Genomic DNA, 19,787 nt, shown 5'->3' on the forward strand with positions numbered 1-19,787 from the left:
ATTCCCGACATCCAGTCACCTGCCTGGTGATGTTTAGCCCCAGAGCAGGGCTCCGCCCTGCAGGTGCTCCCTCCCCTCCAGCAGGTGCACCCGGTGGCAGCGGTGATGGAGGGGATAAGATGGTCCTTGTCCTCTCTCACCCTCCGTCTGTCTCAGTTCATCTTCTCCACGGCATGTCTGTTTCATGGGCTTCGTTTCTGAGACCCACTCAGAATATCGGCTTTTCAAAAATATTTTTGTCATTTTATATTACTTAGAGAAATGTAGTCTAATAATATCGTGTGAAAACTTTCGTTCTGGTCTCAAATCACCAATGCAACAGTATCTTTTAATTCTAGTTGTCTGTCTGTCTTAGTTAACTTTTCTATTGCCGTAAAGAGACGTCATGGCCACAGCAACTTATAAAAGAAATGAAAGCATTTAATTGGGGGGCCTGCTCACAGTTCCAGAGGGCGAGTCTGCTGTCATCACGGTGGGGAGGATGGCAGCACACAGGCGGGAAAGGCAGTGAGAAGCAGCGGAGAGCTTACATCTGGTCCTCAGGCAGGGGACGGAGGCTGGGGGTCCGGCATGGGCTTCCAGTGATACGCCTCCTCTAACAAGAACCCCCTAAAAAACAGTTCCACCAACTTGGAACCAAACATTCAAATATATGAGCCTCTGGAAACCATTCTTATTCAAAGCACCGTGTCTGTATAGTACGTTCCAAGTTAAAACTCGTTCTTTAGACAATGTTTGCTTCTTTTTCCTAAGCAAGTCAAGTGTAAGCAACGTATTTTTAGTGAGTTCCTCATATACTAGTTGATATCTTCTCTGCTGTCTTCCTTTGCCTGAGTTGGGTCATCAGAGAATAAAAAATACACACACTCTGCCTCACGTGCATGTGTGCCCCATGCACTCCACCCTTCTAATAGTTGGGCCCTGTCTGTCTCTGCCCACAAAAGAAAATGAAATTAGCATGAATGTGGCTTATTTGTATATGCAAATGTATCTTGTTGGGTTACTCATAACCTATCTCTACGGAAAACTTGAATCTGACTTTGCTGGTGTTATTGTCACCTTTGCTGACATGTGGTTGTCGGGAGCTGCCTTCCTCTTACTTTGGGGCATCAAGAATGCATTTAGCGTGCTGGCTTCAGCAGCACATGCATTGAAATTGTAACGATACAGAGAAGAATGCATGTAGCCATCTCCAGTGGAGTAAGATTCACATCTCACCTGCACCAGGACCCTTAACTAGAGATAATCCTCTGCTTGGGCTGCACACACTCCCTCCTACCCCGTGTGCGGCTGTTATTTCCAGTGTAGTAATTTAAATGCTTTGGGCAGTGTCTGATACAGTATAGGTGATGGAAAACCACCGAACAATTAAATTAACCCTCTGTAAGTGGCAGATTCTTCCCAGGTCTTTTCATGGTGCCAGGCCTGCTGTTAAGAAAGCAGCTTGGAAACAGTCCTGCAGGGTCACTGGGTGGCAAGTCAAAACTCCAGAACCAGTCTTCTGGCTCAGGATTGGATTTGTAGGAAGGCCAAAGGATACCTGCGCACAGTGAATTGGGACAAATGTCCTGATTAGACCCCAGGAAAACTTTTCCTCTGTCAGCACTGCTTACACCCTGGGTCCCCAGGCTCCCTGCAATGGTTCCTCTCCTTCCAGGGTGGGTTCTGTTTGCCATCTCTAGGAGACATCCTGCCAGTGGCATTTAGACACTCCTTCATTTTTTTCATAATTAGGAATACTCGTGACCATAATTTTACCATTTTATCTCTTTTTTTTGAAGTTAAAAAAATGAAATGATCTCATTTTATTTTATTTTTTTTGAAAGTAATTTTATTAAATTATAAAAAGTTTCCATTTACGCCCCTCCTCCCAATGCCCTCCCACTCCCCCCCTCCCTCTCCTCCTCCCTCTTTGTCCCCAAGGGCAGTCAGGGTCTCCTGCCCTGTGGGAAGTCCAAGTTCCTCCCCCCTCCCTCCAGGTCCAGGAAGGTGAGCACCCAAACAGACTGGATCCCAAAAATTCAGTATATGCAGAGGAAACCAGTCCCAGTGTCATTGTCAATGGCTTCTCAGAAAGACTGCAGGCCAGCCACATTCAGAAAATCCGGCCACATTCAGAGAATCTGGTTGGATCACATGCTCGTTCAGTCACGGTCCATCTGGCCTTGGTAAACTCTCATTAGATCCGACCCCTTGTATCAGTGGGTGATAGTATCCCTCGCAGTCCTTCGTCATTTTCTTCCTCCTTCTGCTCCTCATTTGGATCTTGGGGGGCTCAGTTCGGTGCTCCAACGCGGGCCTCCATCTGTATCGTCATCCAACGCCAGATGAAGGATCTCTCTGGGAAGAACTGCTCAGCAGGGCAACAGGGCTAGCTGGTCTTCCCAGGACTCAGGAGACAAAGGGCCCGCAGCACTGGGGGGGACCATTTTATCTCTTAAAACTCATTGTATTAAATTTTCTTTGTAGTGGTTTGAGCCAAAGGCTTTATCTTTAAACTAGTGGAAGTTGACTTTCTTTTATATTTGTATTATTTTACTGTCTAGCTTTCACAAATTTTGGCACAGTTCTTTCTCCTGAAATTTCTATTTTATTAGAACTCAATTTACGATTAAATTCTTTGTTGAGAGAGAAGGGTTTTCAGGACTTGTCTCGATTCTCTGCATATATCAGAGATGAATCTCCCAGCAGAAGCCCAGACAGTTGATGTTCTCTGCCCTGGCTCTGGCCTCTGCACATAAGTGGTCTGTGTTTCAGCTAGAATGGACAGAGTCCATGGAGTGCCCCAAGGGGGCTCGTTCTTTTGGACTGTCCCGTTTGCTCCTTATGATTCCAATGATCTGCTTTATTAACTGTGCACACATATCCCATAACACAGTAGAAAGTAACCTTAGCTTCCAGATAACTAGACTTGGGTCACGGTCTCGCTGTTCACCAGGTGAAATGGTACCCAGAGGAGTAACCTTGAGTCTGCATAGTCTCTACAAATCTGCTTTTTTAGCTAAAAACTAAGCATTTCAAGTCTCTGGCGATGGACACGTAGCAGCAAAGGAAAAGAGGAGCAGTTTGGCACAGGCAGACCTACCGTGCCAAAAGCTCTGCAGATGTGTTGTTTGAAGTAGAGGGCAGCAACTTTGACGTGTTGAGCTGTAGAAAGTCAGCATTTACATTTGGTTCCTCTTGTCCATTTCACCTTTGCAGCTACACTTACTGGTGGACCCCGGAGGTGATAAAGCATTTGCCACTGCCTTACGATGAAGGTGAGTACCTGCTTCTCTCTTAGATTCTATACCACATATTTTATTTTTATTTTTTTTGCCATTTTTTTTATTAAATTATAAAAGTTTCCATTTCAGCCCCTCCTCCCAACACCCTCCCACTCCCCCCACTCCTTCTCCTCCTCCCTCTCCATCCCGTAGAGCAGTCAGGGTTTCCTGCCCTGTATACCACATATTTTAGAACAATGCCTAGATAGGGTTAAGGCGTTAGCATTTGATACGGTACCCTATGAAAAGAAGTGGAGTCATCATTATGTTGCTCTTTGTTAGGGGACCATGACATCTCTTGGTGTCTTATAGGAAGAGAGGGTTATACTTCTTTTTCTGAGTAGGCCCTGCCTCCCTATGTTGTGGCTTAGAGTTTTTAGATAAGCTATACAAACATTTGGTTGATGTGGTAGTTCATTTTAAATTAGGACTGATTATCTTTCCTTTTTTATATAAATTAGTGCTTTTGCATTTTAAAAGATTTATTTATTTATTATGTATATAGTGTTCCTCCTGCATGTGTGCCTACAAGCCAGAAGAGGGCACCAGCTCTCACTATAGATAGTGGTGAGCCACCATGTGGTTGCTGAGAATTGAACTCAAAACCTCTGGGAGAGCAGCCAGTACTCTTAACCTCTGAGCCACCTCATCAGTCCCCTGATTATATTTCATATTAATTTTTATTGTATCTTAGAGAGATTGAGAGGAAGTAAGCCAAAATTAAACATTTTTTTCTATAGTTAAGTGATGAAAAAAGTAGGTGTGTGTATGTGTATTTATGTATGTATGTGTTTTCTAATCACATTTAAACTAAATTTTATTAATGTGTCAGATATGTAGGAGAAATTATATAAAGGAATACATTAAAATGTACTATACATTAGAATGATATTTCCAAATTTAAACAGTTCTCCAACTTTAGATATAGTATAGTCCTGACTGTGTGATTATATTAGTAATTAATTGTCTTAACCTTGGGCAACCAGTTTTGCATTTGCAAAAGTATAGTAGATGAGGATTCTATTTAAGCCATGGTTCTGCATCTGAATTTTGAGTGGGGAAGTTCAGAACCGGTTACCAAAGATTTCTAAGTTGTTACTAAATTATTAATTCATTTCCCAAGTATATGCAACTTGAAACTCTGTACAAAATCATTAATAATATTGCTGAGGTGAGTTTGTTAGGAGAAAGGAAAGTGCTTTATTTACTTTATTTTTGTATGGGCATGTATGTATATTTGAATGTGTGTACCATGGGAGATGTGTGTAGATCATGGGATCCAGTCTTCTCCTTCCACCATGTAGGTCCTGGGTGGAACGCATGTCATTAGACTTGGCTGCAAGTCCCTTCGCCTACTGAGCCATCTCCCTGGCCTAGAATGGACTTTAACAATGACCATTAATAGGATATGAATAGCAATAGTAACAGAGATTTAGAGAAGAGCTGCAGTCTGTTGGTTTAAGCTGGATTGCAGGGGTGGGGATGTGAGAGTAAAAGGGAATTTGAGGGAAGGAGTAATTAAATTTCTGAAGTAGCTCTCTGCTTTTCCCTGGACCTCTGAGACCCTCCTTAAGCAGTTACGGGAAGATATGGATTGTTTTCTGAGTGTGATTCTCTCTCACTGGAGCTGAGTGAGCTTGGTCAAAGCTGTGTCCGGCACAGGATATGGTGGGGCCTTCTCTGATCTCTGGTGGTGTTATGGAGTTATGCAGATGTGTGCTGGTGGTACCAAGTGTTTTGAGTAACAGACGTTTTCCCTCTCAGTCATCTGCGCAGCAAACTTAAGGAAGCTGACGGTGAAGAAATTCCACAGATGTGAAGAGGAGATAGACATTCACAATGAGTTCTTCCGGCCGTATGAACTGAGCAGTTTTGATGATACGTTTTGCTTGGCCATGACAAGTTCAGCACGGTACGTTGTGGATACTTCAAAGCTGTAAGCGCAGGGGAACTCTCATTTCTCTAGTCCTTAGAGGTGTGTCTGTCTTTACCAGAAATCTGTCCTGGAAGCTGCTGAGCGGTGGCCTTGAGTCGGAATGCTTCCTGAGATGGGCAGCCTGTCACTTCAACTCCCTCAGTATTCAACTGGGTTTATTCGCCCTAACTTGCCATTTGGAATCAACTCGGTGTTTTTTACTTAAAGTAGAAACTGAGGGTTAACATGGAATGACCATGTTAGAAAAGCTGGGGTGTTCATCTTAGGTCAGTCATTTTCTTTGTAACTTCAGTAAAGTTACCCAGGTTTTCCGATCCTCGTGTTCACATCCTCTGCTCTGCTCTCCTCGCCTCTCCCCTCCTTGCCTCTCGCCTGCTCCCCTCTCCCCTCCTCATTTCCCCCCTGCTCCCCTCTCCCCTCCTTGCCTCTCCTCTGCTCCCCTCTCCTGTCTTTTCCCTCCTTCCTGGCATTGTACTTGTACACATTTTCTGCACAAGGCACACCAGAGGCTTCTTATGGTTAGAAACACTAAATAGCCATAGCCTTGTGCTCAGGGACCATTTTAAGCAGCAAGATTACCAACAAAAAGTACACACCAGTGTGAAAGAAGAGCCCTGAATAGATGGCTTAAAGGGCACTTGTTTGTAGTGTGAGAGCCAAAGTGAAGACAGCGTCCACCCTCTATACCTCGAGAGCTGGTGACTCAGGCTCTCAGGGCTCTGTCCGAGCACGTGCTAGAAGTGCCTGTTCCAGCCGAGAGTGTGGGTTTGTGTCACACATACATTTTAGTGAGTAAGCACACGCACACATGTGAAGTCTGCAAATGTCTTCTCTTCCTCCTCCCACTCATTCTTCTTCCTTTATGTCTAAAAAGAAAGAAAAAAAAATTGCTTACCAAGACATTTTCAGACTATTAAATAGACATTTGGCCAGTATGGTGGTAGAGGTCTGTTATCTCAGCATCAAGGAGGCTGAGGCAAGAGGATTGCTGTGAGGTCATGGCTGTCTGGGGTTATGGAGTGAGCTCAAGACCAACTTTGTCTGTGCAGCAAGACCCTGCCTCAGGAAAACAAAACAGAAAACTAGTAAGATAAAATTAAGTAGACTTTTTGAGGCAGACCCAAGATCCCCCCCACACACACACACATACACACACAAATATAGCATTCAGACACAGCTTGGAAGCGAGACCCTCACCAGAAGCCAGGGATTAGCAGAACCCACTGGACTGCTGCCCTGTTGGCACAGCTGTGTGTGGTGTGCCTGGCTTCTGTGGTGACAGGAAGATATGCCTTGATGCTGAGGAAGAAGCCTGGGCTTATCTCAGTGTGTGGAATATTAAATCAGCTTCAACGTAAAGTATTCTGTCTTTGTTAGGGTTCTAATGCTGTGAAGAGACACCATGACCACAGCAACTCTTATAAAGGAAAACACTTAATTGTGGCTGGCTTACAGTTCAGAGGTTTAGTCTGTTACCATCTTGGTGGGAAGCATGCTGGCATGCAAGCAGACAGTGTTAAAGAGTTAACTGAGGGTTGTAAGTCTGGATCGGGAGGCAGGGGTGGGGAAGGTGTTGGGGGAGTAGAAACTGGGCCTGGCTTGAGCTTCTGAAACCTCAAAGCCCACCCCCAGTGACACACTCTGCCAATAAGATCACACCCCCAGTAGTGGCATCCCTGTGAGTCTATGGGGACATTTTCATTCAAACACGGCTGATTCCAACAGTAGTGTTATGAATTATTAGCCTTGGCTTAATGAGGTGGCTATTGCTATTTTAATTCATACCACTGTGATTTGATCATATGTCTACCTCCTTTAGTGACCTGACTTGAAATTATGGTGCATAGACTTGAACGGGCCAGTGTTTGGCTACTGGTTTATTTACTAGAGAATGAATTGTGATATTTAACCAGGCAGTATGCATCCTCGCCATGCCTTAGATGTCATCACTTTCCAGCAAACACACTGTTGCCTTCAAAGCTGGGCTCCTGCAGTCTGGCCATTGCCCAGAGCTGTTAGTGCATGGACTTTTTGCAGCTCTATCAGCTGGAGCACTCGTGAGGTACTTGTGTTAGAATATGTATAGACCCAGGGCAAGGTTAGCAGAATACAGTGAGTGTGGGCTGAGGTCGATGCAGCATCATCTACATAGACAGTGATTTATATGGTCTTTTACCTTTTTTCTAGTGATTTTATGCCGAAGACTGTTGGCATCGATCCAAGTCCATTTACTGTACGAAAACCAGATGAAACCGGAAAATCTGTACTGGGGTAAGATTTGCATATAGAATGAAAATTTAAAGATTCATGTAAAATAGTAGTGCTTGCAGTAGTATTTCCATGCAGAATTAATGATGTCACGTTGCATGCAAGTCTGTTTGTTGCATCTGTACCGGTAGCTGATGTATAGCACTGGGGTCATTAAAATGTTCACTGTGGAAAATAGAATTCACAGCAAGGTGGTATATTCTGTGACTTTAAACTGGGAACAGAACATATGGGATGAAGATGAGGACAGATGTTCTATCAATAACCCAGCTTTCCTTGTTTCTCAACATGGAATACTTAATTAAAATTTGTACGTGTTGTATTGATTTTTGTTGGCTGAATGTAAACTCAGGTGTACTCTGAGAACTTGATAAGTTTCCTGTGCGTGGCTAAAACATTATTTGCAAGAAGAAATTACCAAGTCTAACAGTATGACAAGAACACTCCACGTTTACATCTTCTCTCTGGGAGACTGGAGTGAAGCGTGTAGGGTTCGGGGAGAAGACCCTCAGTCACCTCTGTTGACCTGCCCAGGTACAATGGAAACATTGATGTTCTACTTGGACCAGAAGTCACAGCAAGACTGTAGATAGAGTATCCCAATTGTATCTAGTGGATATGCAATTGAATTTTAACCATGTGTAATTTATACACGGGGTCATATACAAATATTTTCAAGATGTATCATTTCTGGACCTTAAACCCATGGCCTCTCGGGAACTTTGCATTAAGCTCTGACCAAACTTTAAGAGCGGTTTAAAGGAAGGGAAGTGTTGAGGAGTTTTCAGCCCAGGTGTTCGCAGGTGGGAAAAGCAGCCGGCCACTTGGGCAGAGGTGTCGCACAGACACACTGTCAGGTTTAAGTCTTAGTTGGAAAAGCCCAGAATGGAATTGTTTTTAACCGTATCAAACTCTAGTGAGACATACTGCTTTTTAATCTTTCCTGGGATGTTTCCAAGTATGACTGTGTTTGTAGCCACACCTATTGAAATATTTTACAGTAGGGGCAGGGCATGGGAGATGGCTCGGTCTGTATTAGACTTGTTCTGTAAGCTGGAGGGTCTGAGTCCCATCCCCGAGATCTCCAGCACTGCCCAGCACCGAGTCAGAAATGTAGAAAACCCCAGTTTCAGTTACGAGAAGAAAGTGCCGGAGCCAAGTGGTAAGAAGGCCTCTGTCTCCTCGGGTACATTTGACTTATTTTTAAATGACAGCAATCTCAGTGTCTGGAAGCTAAGTACGAGGCTTTCCACTCCAACGTGACTGGAATCCAGATGCTAGCTTCTCACTTGTTCTTGGGCTTCAGTCCGATATGGGCTTAGGGCACATCCGTCCACACTGGGGGCTAAAGGTTCAGCCTGAAGAGGCTTCACGCTCTTATTCTTCTCTTTTCAAGAAACAAAAGCAATCGAGAGGAAGCCGTCTTACAGCGGAAAACAGCAGCAAGCGCCCCACCACCCCCCAGCGAGGAGGCCGTGTCCAGCAGCTCTGAGGATGACTCTGGCACCGACCGGGAAGATGAAGGCTCTGTGTCTCAGCGCTCCACTCCTGTGAAGATGACGGACACTGGGGACAGCACCAAAGTGACTGAGGTGCGGGGGCAGGAAGCATGCGTGAGCCAGCCCCAGGCTCTGGAAAATGATCTTTAGCATTCTGCTTTCACTTAAAAGGCCGAGAGCAGGAAAATGTCACGGTTCCCCGCTCACATGTTCGGTGCTCCAGGCACAGCATAGAATGACTGCGTATCTGCATTGACCTTGGAAGTCCTCCGGGCTGTGCTCCTCTGGGTCGTGGTAAATTCTACCACTCCAGGAGCTTTAAGAGCGTCTTGTCCACTTGATTTCTGTTTCTTCCCCAGTGGACACTTGGCCTGCAGGGTTGGGACCTGCCTTTGAATAGCCCTGTGGGAATGAGTCCCGTCCAATTCAATTTGCTAACATCGTAAGGAAAACAAGTGGACAGAACAGCAGAGGACCCGATAGTCTAGCTTTGAGGGAAGCTTTCTAGAAATAACTAAAAGTCACAATGTGGTAGGAACCAGTCCTGTTAGGTAAGGAGTGATGAGCTGACGTTGGCCAAATCCAGCCTGCTGCCTGTCGTGAAAATAAAGTTATATTGGAGAGCAGCTGTGCCTACTCGCTTCCACTGCATATGGTGGCCAACACTATACGCTGAAGCTGAGTAGTAGCAACAGAGGCCATATAGTCTTATGAGCCCAGACTGTTTACTATCTGTCCTTTGACAGAAAAAGTAAAAAGAAATGTACAGCTCCTGTAGTAGACACAGCAACCATTTTTATTTACCATGTTTTTTTTTTAAACCTTAAATGAAGCCTCTTTAGCAGGAGACAGAACTCAGTTTTCCTGAGGTCTGTGTTTGTTTGTTGGGGTTGCTATTGTTGTTTTGTCTTGAGGTAGGGTCTCACTCCATACCCTGCTGTACTAGAACTCACTGTATAACCCAGATTAGCCTCACATTCCCTGCAATCCTTCTGCCTGAACCTCCCGAGTGCCAGGATTATAGGCGTGAGCCATTGCTCCCAGTGAACCGATCTTTTTGAAAGCCATTAGCTGAAGTTTAATGAGCAACATAAGAAACTGTTATTGCTTTTGTAGAAAAATTATTAGACTCGTTTCCCTCAGCTCTGGAGACATTGACATGGAGACTATCTGATGGTTCTAACCAATTCCTGTCCTTAAAACCCTAGACTGTGGTCCAGCCCATGAAGGAGGTCTATGGAATTAACCTCTCAGATACCCTGTCAGAAGAAGACTTCGCCATTTATGCCAGGTGAGAGACTTCCACACAGAAAGGAAAGAAAAGCAAGGAAGTGTGCGGTTATTATGACATATTCATAGCTTTTCTGTAGCTGTGGTAAATACTGAGCAAACCCACTTGAGAAAGAGTGTTTATTTGGCTTGCAGGCCATAGTCCATCCTTGAGGGAAGTCAGGATGGAGACTCAAGCAGGAACCTGGAAATGGGAACAGGAGCAGAGACTGTGGAGGAATGCCTCTTAGAAGCTCGCTCAGCTACCTTATTACACAACCCAGGGCCACCTGCCCAGACACAGCAGCATTCGCAGAAAACTGGGCCCTTCTGTTTCCATCAGCAGTGAAGAAAATGCCCCGCAGACCAGTCTGATGGAGGCAGTTCCTCAGCTGATGTTGTCGCTTCCCAGAGAAAGTGAGCCACCACAAAAGAGAAAACAGTGATACAGGAGATGGGTTCTGCTCGCTCGGGATGCAGGTCTGGAACACTGGTTTGTACTGGGGCTTAGAAGACAAGATGCTGCCCCCAGTGACAGGCTATGGGACATTTACACATCAGTACTGCCCGTGTCCAGTTGAAGCCAGATGAGTACACAGCTATGTTCTTTAGTTTACACAACCAAGTGTCTTCCTGGAAACTGGATCCTAGGTACTAAAGGCTAAAGATGTCAGGTTCACGTTGCACCTTGGGTGGCTGATGGGGAGAAACTGCTGAGTAGGTGTGCCAGTTCAGTGTGTGCGGTTAAGCCAGATTTCATTGGAAGGCGGGAATCCACTGAAAGGCATTTCCTGAAATGGTGCCGGATTAGGTGTGTCTGGGGAAACAGTGGAGTTCTCAGATCTTCCCAGGGATCCTTTACCCTTAAATCGTCAAGAACCTAGCGAGACCACCATAAGCATCTCCTGAGCCTAATATATATAACCTTCAGACAACTTGCATGTTCCATGAGAACATAGTCCCACAAAATTCATATATGTTTGCCTTAGATAAATTCTACAGTATAAACAAGCACAGACCCTCAGTTTCTTTGTAAGGAGGACATTTTCTTTTACTATGTATTGACCTGGATAATAGCAGATTTTATTCAGACTGCTCAAATCTATCCTGTGATGCATAAGACATACACTATGTGGCATATCTTGGCTCCGAAATCAGCCTTCATACCTGGGCACTTTTATAAACCTCTGTCACTGTGACCAGGAGTGAAGTCAGTTGTTTAGAACACAGCCACATGTGCTCAGCCCGGGCACAGAACCACCGCTACCTACTTGCCCACTCTCTGGAACTCCATGACGAAACAGTTGCAGTGTGCCCCTAAGCAGCATGGCAGGAAGGGCAGTGTTGGAACCCAGCAACTGAACACCAGTGCCTCTTGCAGTGTGGCGTCTATGTGGCAAGGACTGAAATGTTGGCTCGGTTGAAACACAAAGAAAAGTAGTTTTGTTTTTGTGTGTTTTTTGTTTTGTTCTGTTTTGGTTTGGCTCAGGCATGGCTTCCCCCGGAGCCCTTACTGATTCAGACTCTAAGGTCTACTTCATTTGTCCCCTTTCAGGAGTGAGAGACAGGCTTTGTCAGCCTCAGCATCCCTGGAAACAGCCTGAGCAGGCTGAAGGGCAGGCTGCCCAGCAGGAAGGGCTACAGAGCAGGGCAGTCCACGCTGGAATAAGTCTCATTGTTAAACCTTCTCCTGTTCACATAAGGATTTATGGTGTTTTGTTTGTTCTTCAGACACCTCTGTAGTTGATTTAAAAAGAGATTATCAGTCTCTTTAAAGTTGAAAAGCACAGAGCTGTTCGGGGACCAGTCCAGGAGACATCCTGTGATTCAGACAATGTGCTTTTTCGCTCTCTGATCCTCTCAACTCTTGATGCTTGCCGTGAAAGGGGAACGGGTAGGGGACCCTGGCCATCCTTCCTGTCGGTACGCTGCCCCTTCCAGACTCCTTCTTCCACAGGCCTGTGCAGGGCATTGCTCTCCTCATTGTCTGTAGACATCGATGGAGGCAGAGTCAGCTGTCTGCTGCTATAGCAAAACTACTTGAGATAATCAGCTTAGGGAGAAATGTTTGTTGTGGTTCTCAGATGTGGAAGTTTCAGTCCATGGTCAGTTGACCCTGTTGCTTTTGAACTGGTGGCAAAGCCAAACATCATGGGGCAGTACATACTGAAACAGAGTTGTTTATCTCATGGCTGGGACACAAAAAAGACCAAGAAAACAAGGGTCCCAGGCTCTATTTGCAGTCATAGCCCCAGTGATGTAAAACCTCTGACTAAACCCCGTATCTTAAGATTCCTAGCACCTACCTGCTACCTCCCATTGGTCCTGTTCTGGAATAAATTTTTCATGCATGGACTTTGGGCAGGGTACATTTCATCCAAACTACAGAAGTCTGTACTGGGTAGCTATGCCCCCATGTCTTGGGGCGGCCAAGACATATTGAGGAACTGCATCTACCCACTTTTGTCCTAACTGGCTCTAGAGCTATCTTTGTGTCTTCTTAGATCCAGAGAGCCGGGAAAGACCCCGTGTAGTTCTGTCCTAACCTGTCAGGTGGCTTTCTTACCCCCAGATCTGCACCTATTAACTGGCGTCCACTAGAGTTTGTGCATAGTAATGGCTTTTAAGTCAGCTGACTCAGGGCCACAGGGCACTGGAAGGGGCACAGGGCACTGGGCGGGGCACAGCTGACACAGAGCACTGGAAGGGGCACAGCTGACTCAGAGCACTGGGAAGGGACACAGCTCACTCAGGGCCACAGGGTACTGGAAGGGACACAGGTCACTCAGGGCCACAGGGCACTGGAAGGGGCACAGCTGACACAGAGCACTGGAAGGGGCACAGCTGACTCAGAGCACTGGGAAGGGACACAGCTCACTCAGGGCTACAGGGCACTGGACGGGGCACAGCTGGCCCTGGCCTGCAGCCTGTTTTCCTCCTTGTTCTTGCATTGAGCAGCAGCCGTCAGATCGCTCAGTTTTGTGGTTCTGTTCTTCCCACTGAGCCCTGCTCCGTTTTCTTTCTCCACTTCCCCCGTGCTTTGGTTTGCTCTCCTAACCAAACCTGGACACTTTCTATTCCATGTAGCCTCATACATGGGCAAACAATGTTTTTTTCTTTATTAATTAAATAATTTTACTTTTATATGTACGACTGCTTTGCCTGTATGTATGTGCATGTACCACATGCTTGCCTGGTGCCCAAGGAGGCCAGAGGAGGGCATTGGGATCCCCTGGAAGTCAAGTTATAGGCAATTGTAAGTTACCATGTGGGTGCTAGGAATTGAACCCAGGTCTTCTGGAAAAGCAGCCAGTGTTCCTACCCACTGAGCCTTCTCTCCAACCCCACAATATTTTATTTTATTTTTTTTATTGTGAGAGTGACTGTACTTTATCTGAGTAATTTTAAATGTGTGTAGCTAGCTACATAATATTCCCTACCCTTTCCAAAACTGGGCGCAATTCATCGCTTACTGTCAGATGGAAGCGAGCTCTAGGGCATTTGTCTGCAGCACTTCAGGAATCTGATCGTTGTTGCTCCTGCAGCACTGGACCCTCAGGAAAGCTTCTGAAAAATAAATAATAAGATTATCTGTAGTCATCAAAGGAAAATATTTTAAACGGCAGAAATATAGAAATGAAATAGGCTCCTGATCCTGCCCTGTCACCTCCAATGGGAACAGGAGAAAAGAGTACCCCAAATCTCTGAGGGGAGGTGGGCGTGTGTGGAATGGCCCACCTGTAGTCAGGAGTCTGAATTAGTGCCTGAGTGAATGCCACTCAACCTTCCTGGGGAGAGGTGATGTGGCAGTGGCGGCCCATCAGCTTCCTGTATTTGATTGGCAGGAGGAGCTGGAGTATGCTTGGAAGTGAGAGAAGGGAGAGGATTGTTAGGTCCTGAGGAAACTGAGTCAATGCTTTGGACTCTGAGCAGCTCCCCTGCCTCAGGGCCGGCCTCTGTTCTTTCATTGCAAGTGTCCAGCCCCCTGCTCCTGCACTCCTTGTTGTATATTTTCCCACTTTGGTAATGGAAACACACGGGTGTCTTCAGCCGCACCACTGTGGTTGTGAAAGTACACTCCTATTGGGGCGCCCATTGCAGGGGCTTCCTTCTTTAGCTTGTTCTCACCCGTTGTGTTTGTAGGTTTGTTCAACTGGGCCAGAGTCAACAGAAACAGGACAGGAGCAGCCAGCAGCCATGTTCCAGGTGCTCAGACGGTGTCATAAAATTGTAAGTACTAGGTACAACTTGGAAAACTTTTACATTTCATTTAACTGTTTGTTTATTTTGGTGTGTGCTTGTGTGTGTGCATGTGTGTGTGTGTGTGTGTATGTGCGTACACACGCGCATGCCTGTATGCACCACAACACACATATGGAGGTCAGAGGACAGCACAGAGGAGTCGGCTCTCTCCTTCCACCATATGGGTTCCAGAGATTGAACTTGGGTTCTGAGGCCTGGTGACGAATGCTTTTACCCACTGAGCCATCTCACTGGCCTTAAATCAAATCCTTAGGAAATCTGTGTCCATGCCACTTGTGGGGCGTGTGTGAGGACTCATGTCCACGTCACCAGCTTAGTATAATTCCACACATGAAAGCATTCTTCCTGCCACTTTCTTTACTGAAAACTGTGTCTTAGGGGCAGTGGTAGAGGTGGCGGAGAGGAGATGGGAGCCTAAAACTGCACCCCTTGACTTCCCTCCATGAACCCTACCCCTACCAGGAAGACCTCAGGTGTACCTCAAGAGCCACCAGAGTGGTGGTTCTCAGCCTTCCTAACACTGTGACCCTTTAACACAGTTCCTCATGTTTTGATGACCTCCAGCTATAAAATTATTTCATTGCTACTTCGTTACTGCGATTCTGCTGCTGTATGAATTGTAATGTAAATATCTGATATGCAGGGTATCTGATATGTGATCGCTAACGGGGTCACAACCCACAGTTTGAGAACCACCACTCTAGAGCATGGGTGGATTAGGCTCTGCTTACTACATGACCCTATCATTGCCAATAACTTGATGGGCATTAAACAGGAGGTTAGTTAATTCTTAACTAAACAGACCTGTATTCAGGTCACACCACTTGCTGGACCTGTATTCAGGTCACACCACTTGCTGGGCTGTTACAGTGAGCATACATCTAAAACACCACGTGACTGAGGTGCCTCCTCTGCAAAGGCATAGCACCTGCTGCCGAGGAGGGTGGCAAGATGGAAGCCAGCACAGCTCACACAGTGTCTGGAACAAGTGTGTAGTAAGGAGCCATCGTGGTCCTCTCCACTGCTAATCAGGATGAAGCGTGGGGCTGTGACCAGGAGAGGCTCCCAGGGAAGACATGCTCTGTTGAGTTCTATAAGATGGGCCATGGTGGGAGTTCAGGTGGGTTGGATGGGCAGCGTTTGGCACTGTTGGCATTTAGGAGATGCTCATTTCCCTGTCGTAAGTCAACTTGATCGATTCCATCGGTGTGTGGCGACGGGGGTGGGCAGTTGATGAGTGTGTTGCTCCAGGGGGTGGGCGGCTGATGAGTGGAAGAGCATGCGGTAGGGCCGTCACACCCCTGGAGGTGCCGTCTCTCCCTTCTTCCTCCCGTCTGTGTCTTTTCTCTTCTTGCGCTCTATTTTGGAGGCAAGGGAAGCCTATCAACTCAGTTAGAAGCCAGTTTTCTTCACTATAGCTACTTAACCTTTGGAAGTCTGAGTTGAAATCAACAAGACAAAGAAGAAAAGTAATGGAGCAGAAGACTTGGGTGGCTAAGTTGTGTGATTCCAACCATTCCATTAGAATAGTAAGATGTGGCTTCTTAGGAGACGATGACAAAGGGAAAGGAACAAACACATCTTCCTTGTTTTTCAGCCTTAGGTATACTATTTATCTTACTTACTACCTACTTACTTATTAACACACCAGCATGCTCTCTTGAGTCCAGCACAGGCAAAACCCGTGTGGATCCAGAAATGTATTTTAACCTTTCCCACTCAATTAGTCAAGAGTCTACCATGAGCATGTTTTTGTACAGCATCTTCAGCAGGATAACAAAGGCTTGGTAGGTGCCGCCTTCTGCTGTCATGGCAACTGCCACGCATGGTTTTGGAGAGGGTTGTGTGTGTGCCCTTTAAACTGAAACTCCATAACCAGGTTCTGAAAATGTCAACGGTTCGTTTTTAGATCTCTAGAACTGTGCCCAACCCAGCAGAAGCTAGGCTTGTGTGAGACCTTGAAGCCTCCTCTCCTGCAGCTTAGGTTCCAGTACATTTAAAATGATGACAAGCTCACTTTAAGTTCATATGCCTCTCCGTGTTTGCTCAACCCTGGTTTTTCCTGAATTTCTGAGGCCTCCCAGCTTTCATTTTCTAGAGTAGAGAGAAGTTACAATAGCAAATGTTAAATATAGTTTCACCAATAAAAACTTTCAAGAAGTCCGTGGCATGAAGGTGTTCTAAATTGTAGATACAGAAACTTGGATGGGATAGCTAGATACTCCCCCGAGACCTTGCAGAACGTGCCTAGAGGTTCACGCTAAACCTGCACTGGGCAGTTGTCTGGGTTGCCAGCACAAATACACAAACTGTTGTGTGTCAGCTTTCTGACTCACAGCCCCCCTGAGTATATGATTGGTAACCAGGAAGAATGACGTCACCTTTTTACTGTCCATTCAGTGTGAGATGGCCTCTGTCCTATGTGCTTTAGCCTGTATTGACTCAATTCCCAGAGAAACCTGAGGAAGTAGATTTTATGATGCCCACTGTACAGAGTGGGAAACTGAAGTCAATGCAGATGTTGTAACTTGCCCAAGCTGCTTCTGGTACCCATGGTGTCTGCCTCTTAGCTACAAACGTTTAGAGCTTGCAGCTGCCTTTTTAACCCCTGGAGTAGAAATGGAGGTTTATTAGCATTAACAGTCTACACTTTGGTCTTGTAGCATTACCAGGGTCTGTAGATACCTGTGTCTCCTATGTTTCCACTATGTTTCCCTTGAGTCTTGTTAAGGTTTAAGAAATTATACCTTTGTTTCTCTCTGTCTCTGTCTCTCTCTCTGTGTCTCTCTCTCACACACACACATGCACACACACACACACACACACACATATGCACACACAAACATCCTCATTGCACAGTGACACTGAGACTTCTGGGATAAATATCTGAGTTATTGGAGACCTGCTAGGTTACTCAGAGGGTATCCTGACTCTATTCTCTCAATCTTTGTAACAGATCTTAAGTTGGATGCTTATTAACTTTTCATTGAACTATACTAACCCCCAGTCCACATCCTCCCCCCTGCTCCCAGAGTCTGTATGAGGTCCTCCACATCCTTCTGGCTTCATCATCTCCTTGGCCCCCATTGAACACTTCTTAGGTGTACCCATCTTCTCTTTCCCCCTCATTTGCCCTTGTTTCTTTGTTCCCTGCTGAGTTGTGAAAGAAGTGAGCATCACCAGCCTTTCAGCCTTGTCCCTTTCTCCCTTGCTACTGTACCAGCGATGCTTGCAGAAGTGAAAGACCCTAAATGGGACTTGCCTTGCTTGGCAATTAGGGTGCTGTAAGGATGGGTGGTGTGCCTCTCTGTGCAAGACCAGCATGCTGCCATTTTCACACACCCCTGCAAATGCTCTGGGAGTTTTTATGCTAAACTGTCAATCAGTGGTAGGAAAAAGACATGATCACGTGTATTCTTAGTGCCTGCTGCTGTGTGGTATACATATTCTAGAAGGATGCATATGTGTATTCTCAGCGCCTGCTGCTCTGTGGTGTACACATTCCAGGAGGATGCACATGTGTGTTCTAAGTGCCTGCTATTCTGTGGTGTACACATTCCAGGAGGATGCACATGTGTGTTCTAAGTGCCTGCTGCTCTGTGGTGTAAACATTCCAGGAGGATGTACATGTGTGTTCTAAGTGCATGCCGCTCTGTGGCATACGTATTCCAGGAGGATACATTGCTCATTAAAAATTGCTTCTGAGAAATGGGTCCAAATACAAGGCATAGCCTCTGTGTGGATGCTGTCTGGCTTCGGGTTCTTCTAGTGCAGGAAAGGAGAAATGTAATGCAAGGTAAGGATGCAAGTTTTAGGCTTATGAGATGGCATGGATCCTGAAGGATAACTCACAGCCTGGCACTCAGGGGAGGCAGGCTCTTCCCAGTGACAGAAGTAACTCAACTGTAGTTCTTGATCTACTTCAGTAGCTCCCCATGGCCTCCCCTTGGGCCACCCCCCCCCTCCAGAAGTTGCATCTAGTTTTCTGTGAATCATTTTCCACCTCCGTTTGTAGAAAATGTAAGTATTTTATTATTTCCTTTTACAGTTTCATACATGTATATGATGAAGTTTATTCCCTTTCTCCCACGTCTGGGACCCTGTCCAATCCCCTTCCTCCCAGGAAGCATTTTATCCTTCATGAGTAACTTTATTATTTCTACCAAATAGGTCTAGTCCTCAGAGACCGTAAGGTTAAAGCAGCTGAGAGGCAGTGATGGTTGATGTGTCTGTTAATTCTGCCACAGGTGGGGGGAGATCATGGGTAATAAAGGCTCAGCCCAAGGATGCTGGGCCCCATTCTCTGCCCCGCCCACCCTTTGCCCCCTGTCTCTACCTGCTTCCTCCTGTCCTTTAGCCCTCTCTGATTTTTCTCTGTAGTTTTCTGTTACAGTTAATCTCTCTCTGTGCCTCTCTCATTCATTTTCGGCCTCATCTTATTTCCTCTTTTCTCCTCCATCTTAATTTTATCTCTTCATCTTCTCCGGTATATATTTGGCTATTAGAAAAAAACCCTTTCACTAACCAAAGTGCAGAGAGGTCTGTGCCATGCTCAGCCATAGTGGGACATCTCTGTCACACCCACACACCCCAAGATTCAGTGAGCATCTCAAAGGGGTGGCACACAGATTGATTGTAAGAGCCAGAGGTCTAGGGAGACCGAGACAAGACAGTGTTCTTCTGGACTCAACATGGTGTCACAGCCATGCACTCAGAGCAGCTCTCACTGTGCCATTCCTGCATCCCAGGAGCTGCTAACAGCCAGTCCTGCATCCCAGCATGGTTAGGGAGGGATCCGCTAAGGCCCCTAGCTGAGGAGCTGCTAACAGCCAGTCCTGCATCCCAGCGTGGTTAGGGAGGGGTTTGCCAGGACCTGCCCCTAGCTGAGATGGCAGTAGATGGCTGCTAATGGAAGAGAATCAGTTTTCTTAAGGGATGTGGTCCACAGTAGGTTGACTTTGTGTCTGTGAATAGCCCGACACCATGAATACATGAGCAGCATTAATTGGACTCCAGTATAAGAAGTAAGAGAGAGAATGAAATTGGCAGAGGAACATAAATTTGGGGGATGATCAAGGAAGAGTTGGTGGGTTCAATGGGGAGTAAATAGAATCAATATGTATCATATGTATATATGAAATTCACAAAGAACAAATTTAAAATGTTGTATTAAAAATAGAGTAGCTTGGGAGTACACTGAAAAGGATTATTACATTTTATTTAGTGTGTATGTGTGTAGGTGTCTTTTTTTGAGACAGTCTTACTCTATAGCACAAGCTTTCTTTG

At 45.8% G+C, this 19,787-nt stretch overlaps 1 protein-coding gene across 1 annotated transcript in view; it reads left to right on the top strand.

The window, feature by feature from the left end:
* Fig4 (FIG4 phosphoinositide 5-phosphatase) overlaps positions 1–19,787 on the top strand; it is a 115,786-nt gene that overhangs the window by 63,949 nt on the left and 32,050 nt on the right. The window contains exons 17-22 of the mRNA XM_048424991.3: positions 3,202–3,260; positions 5,031–5,178; positions 7,390–7,473; positions 8,867–9,062; positions 10,178–10,260; positions 14,382–14,468. Coding sequence (XP_048280948.1) covers positions 3,202–3,260; positions 5,031–5,178; positions 7,390–7,473; positions 8,867–9,062; positions 10,178–10,260; positions 14,382–14,468 — 657 coding nt within the window. The remainder of the gene's footprint in view (positions 1–3,201; positions 3,261–5,030; positions 5,179–7,389; positions 7,474–8,866; positions 9,063–10,177; positions 10,261–14,381; positions 14,469–19,787) is intronic.

The sequence above is a fragment of the Myodes glareolus genome, chromosome 1, assembly GCF_982192425.1.
Source record: "Myodes glareolus chromosome 1, mMyoGla1.1, whole genome shotgun sequence".
Taxonomy (NCBI): domain Eukaryota; kingdom Metazoa; phylum Chordata; class Mammalia; order Rodentia; family Cricetidae; genus Myodes; species Myodes glareolus.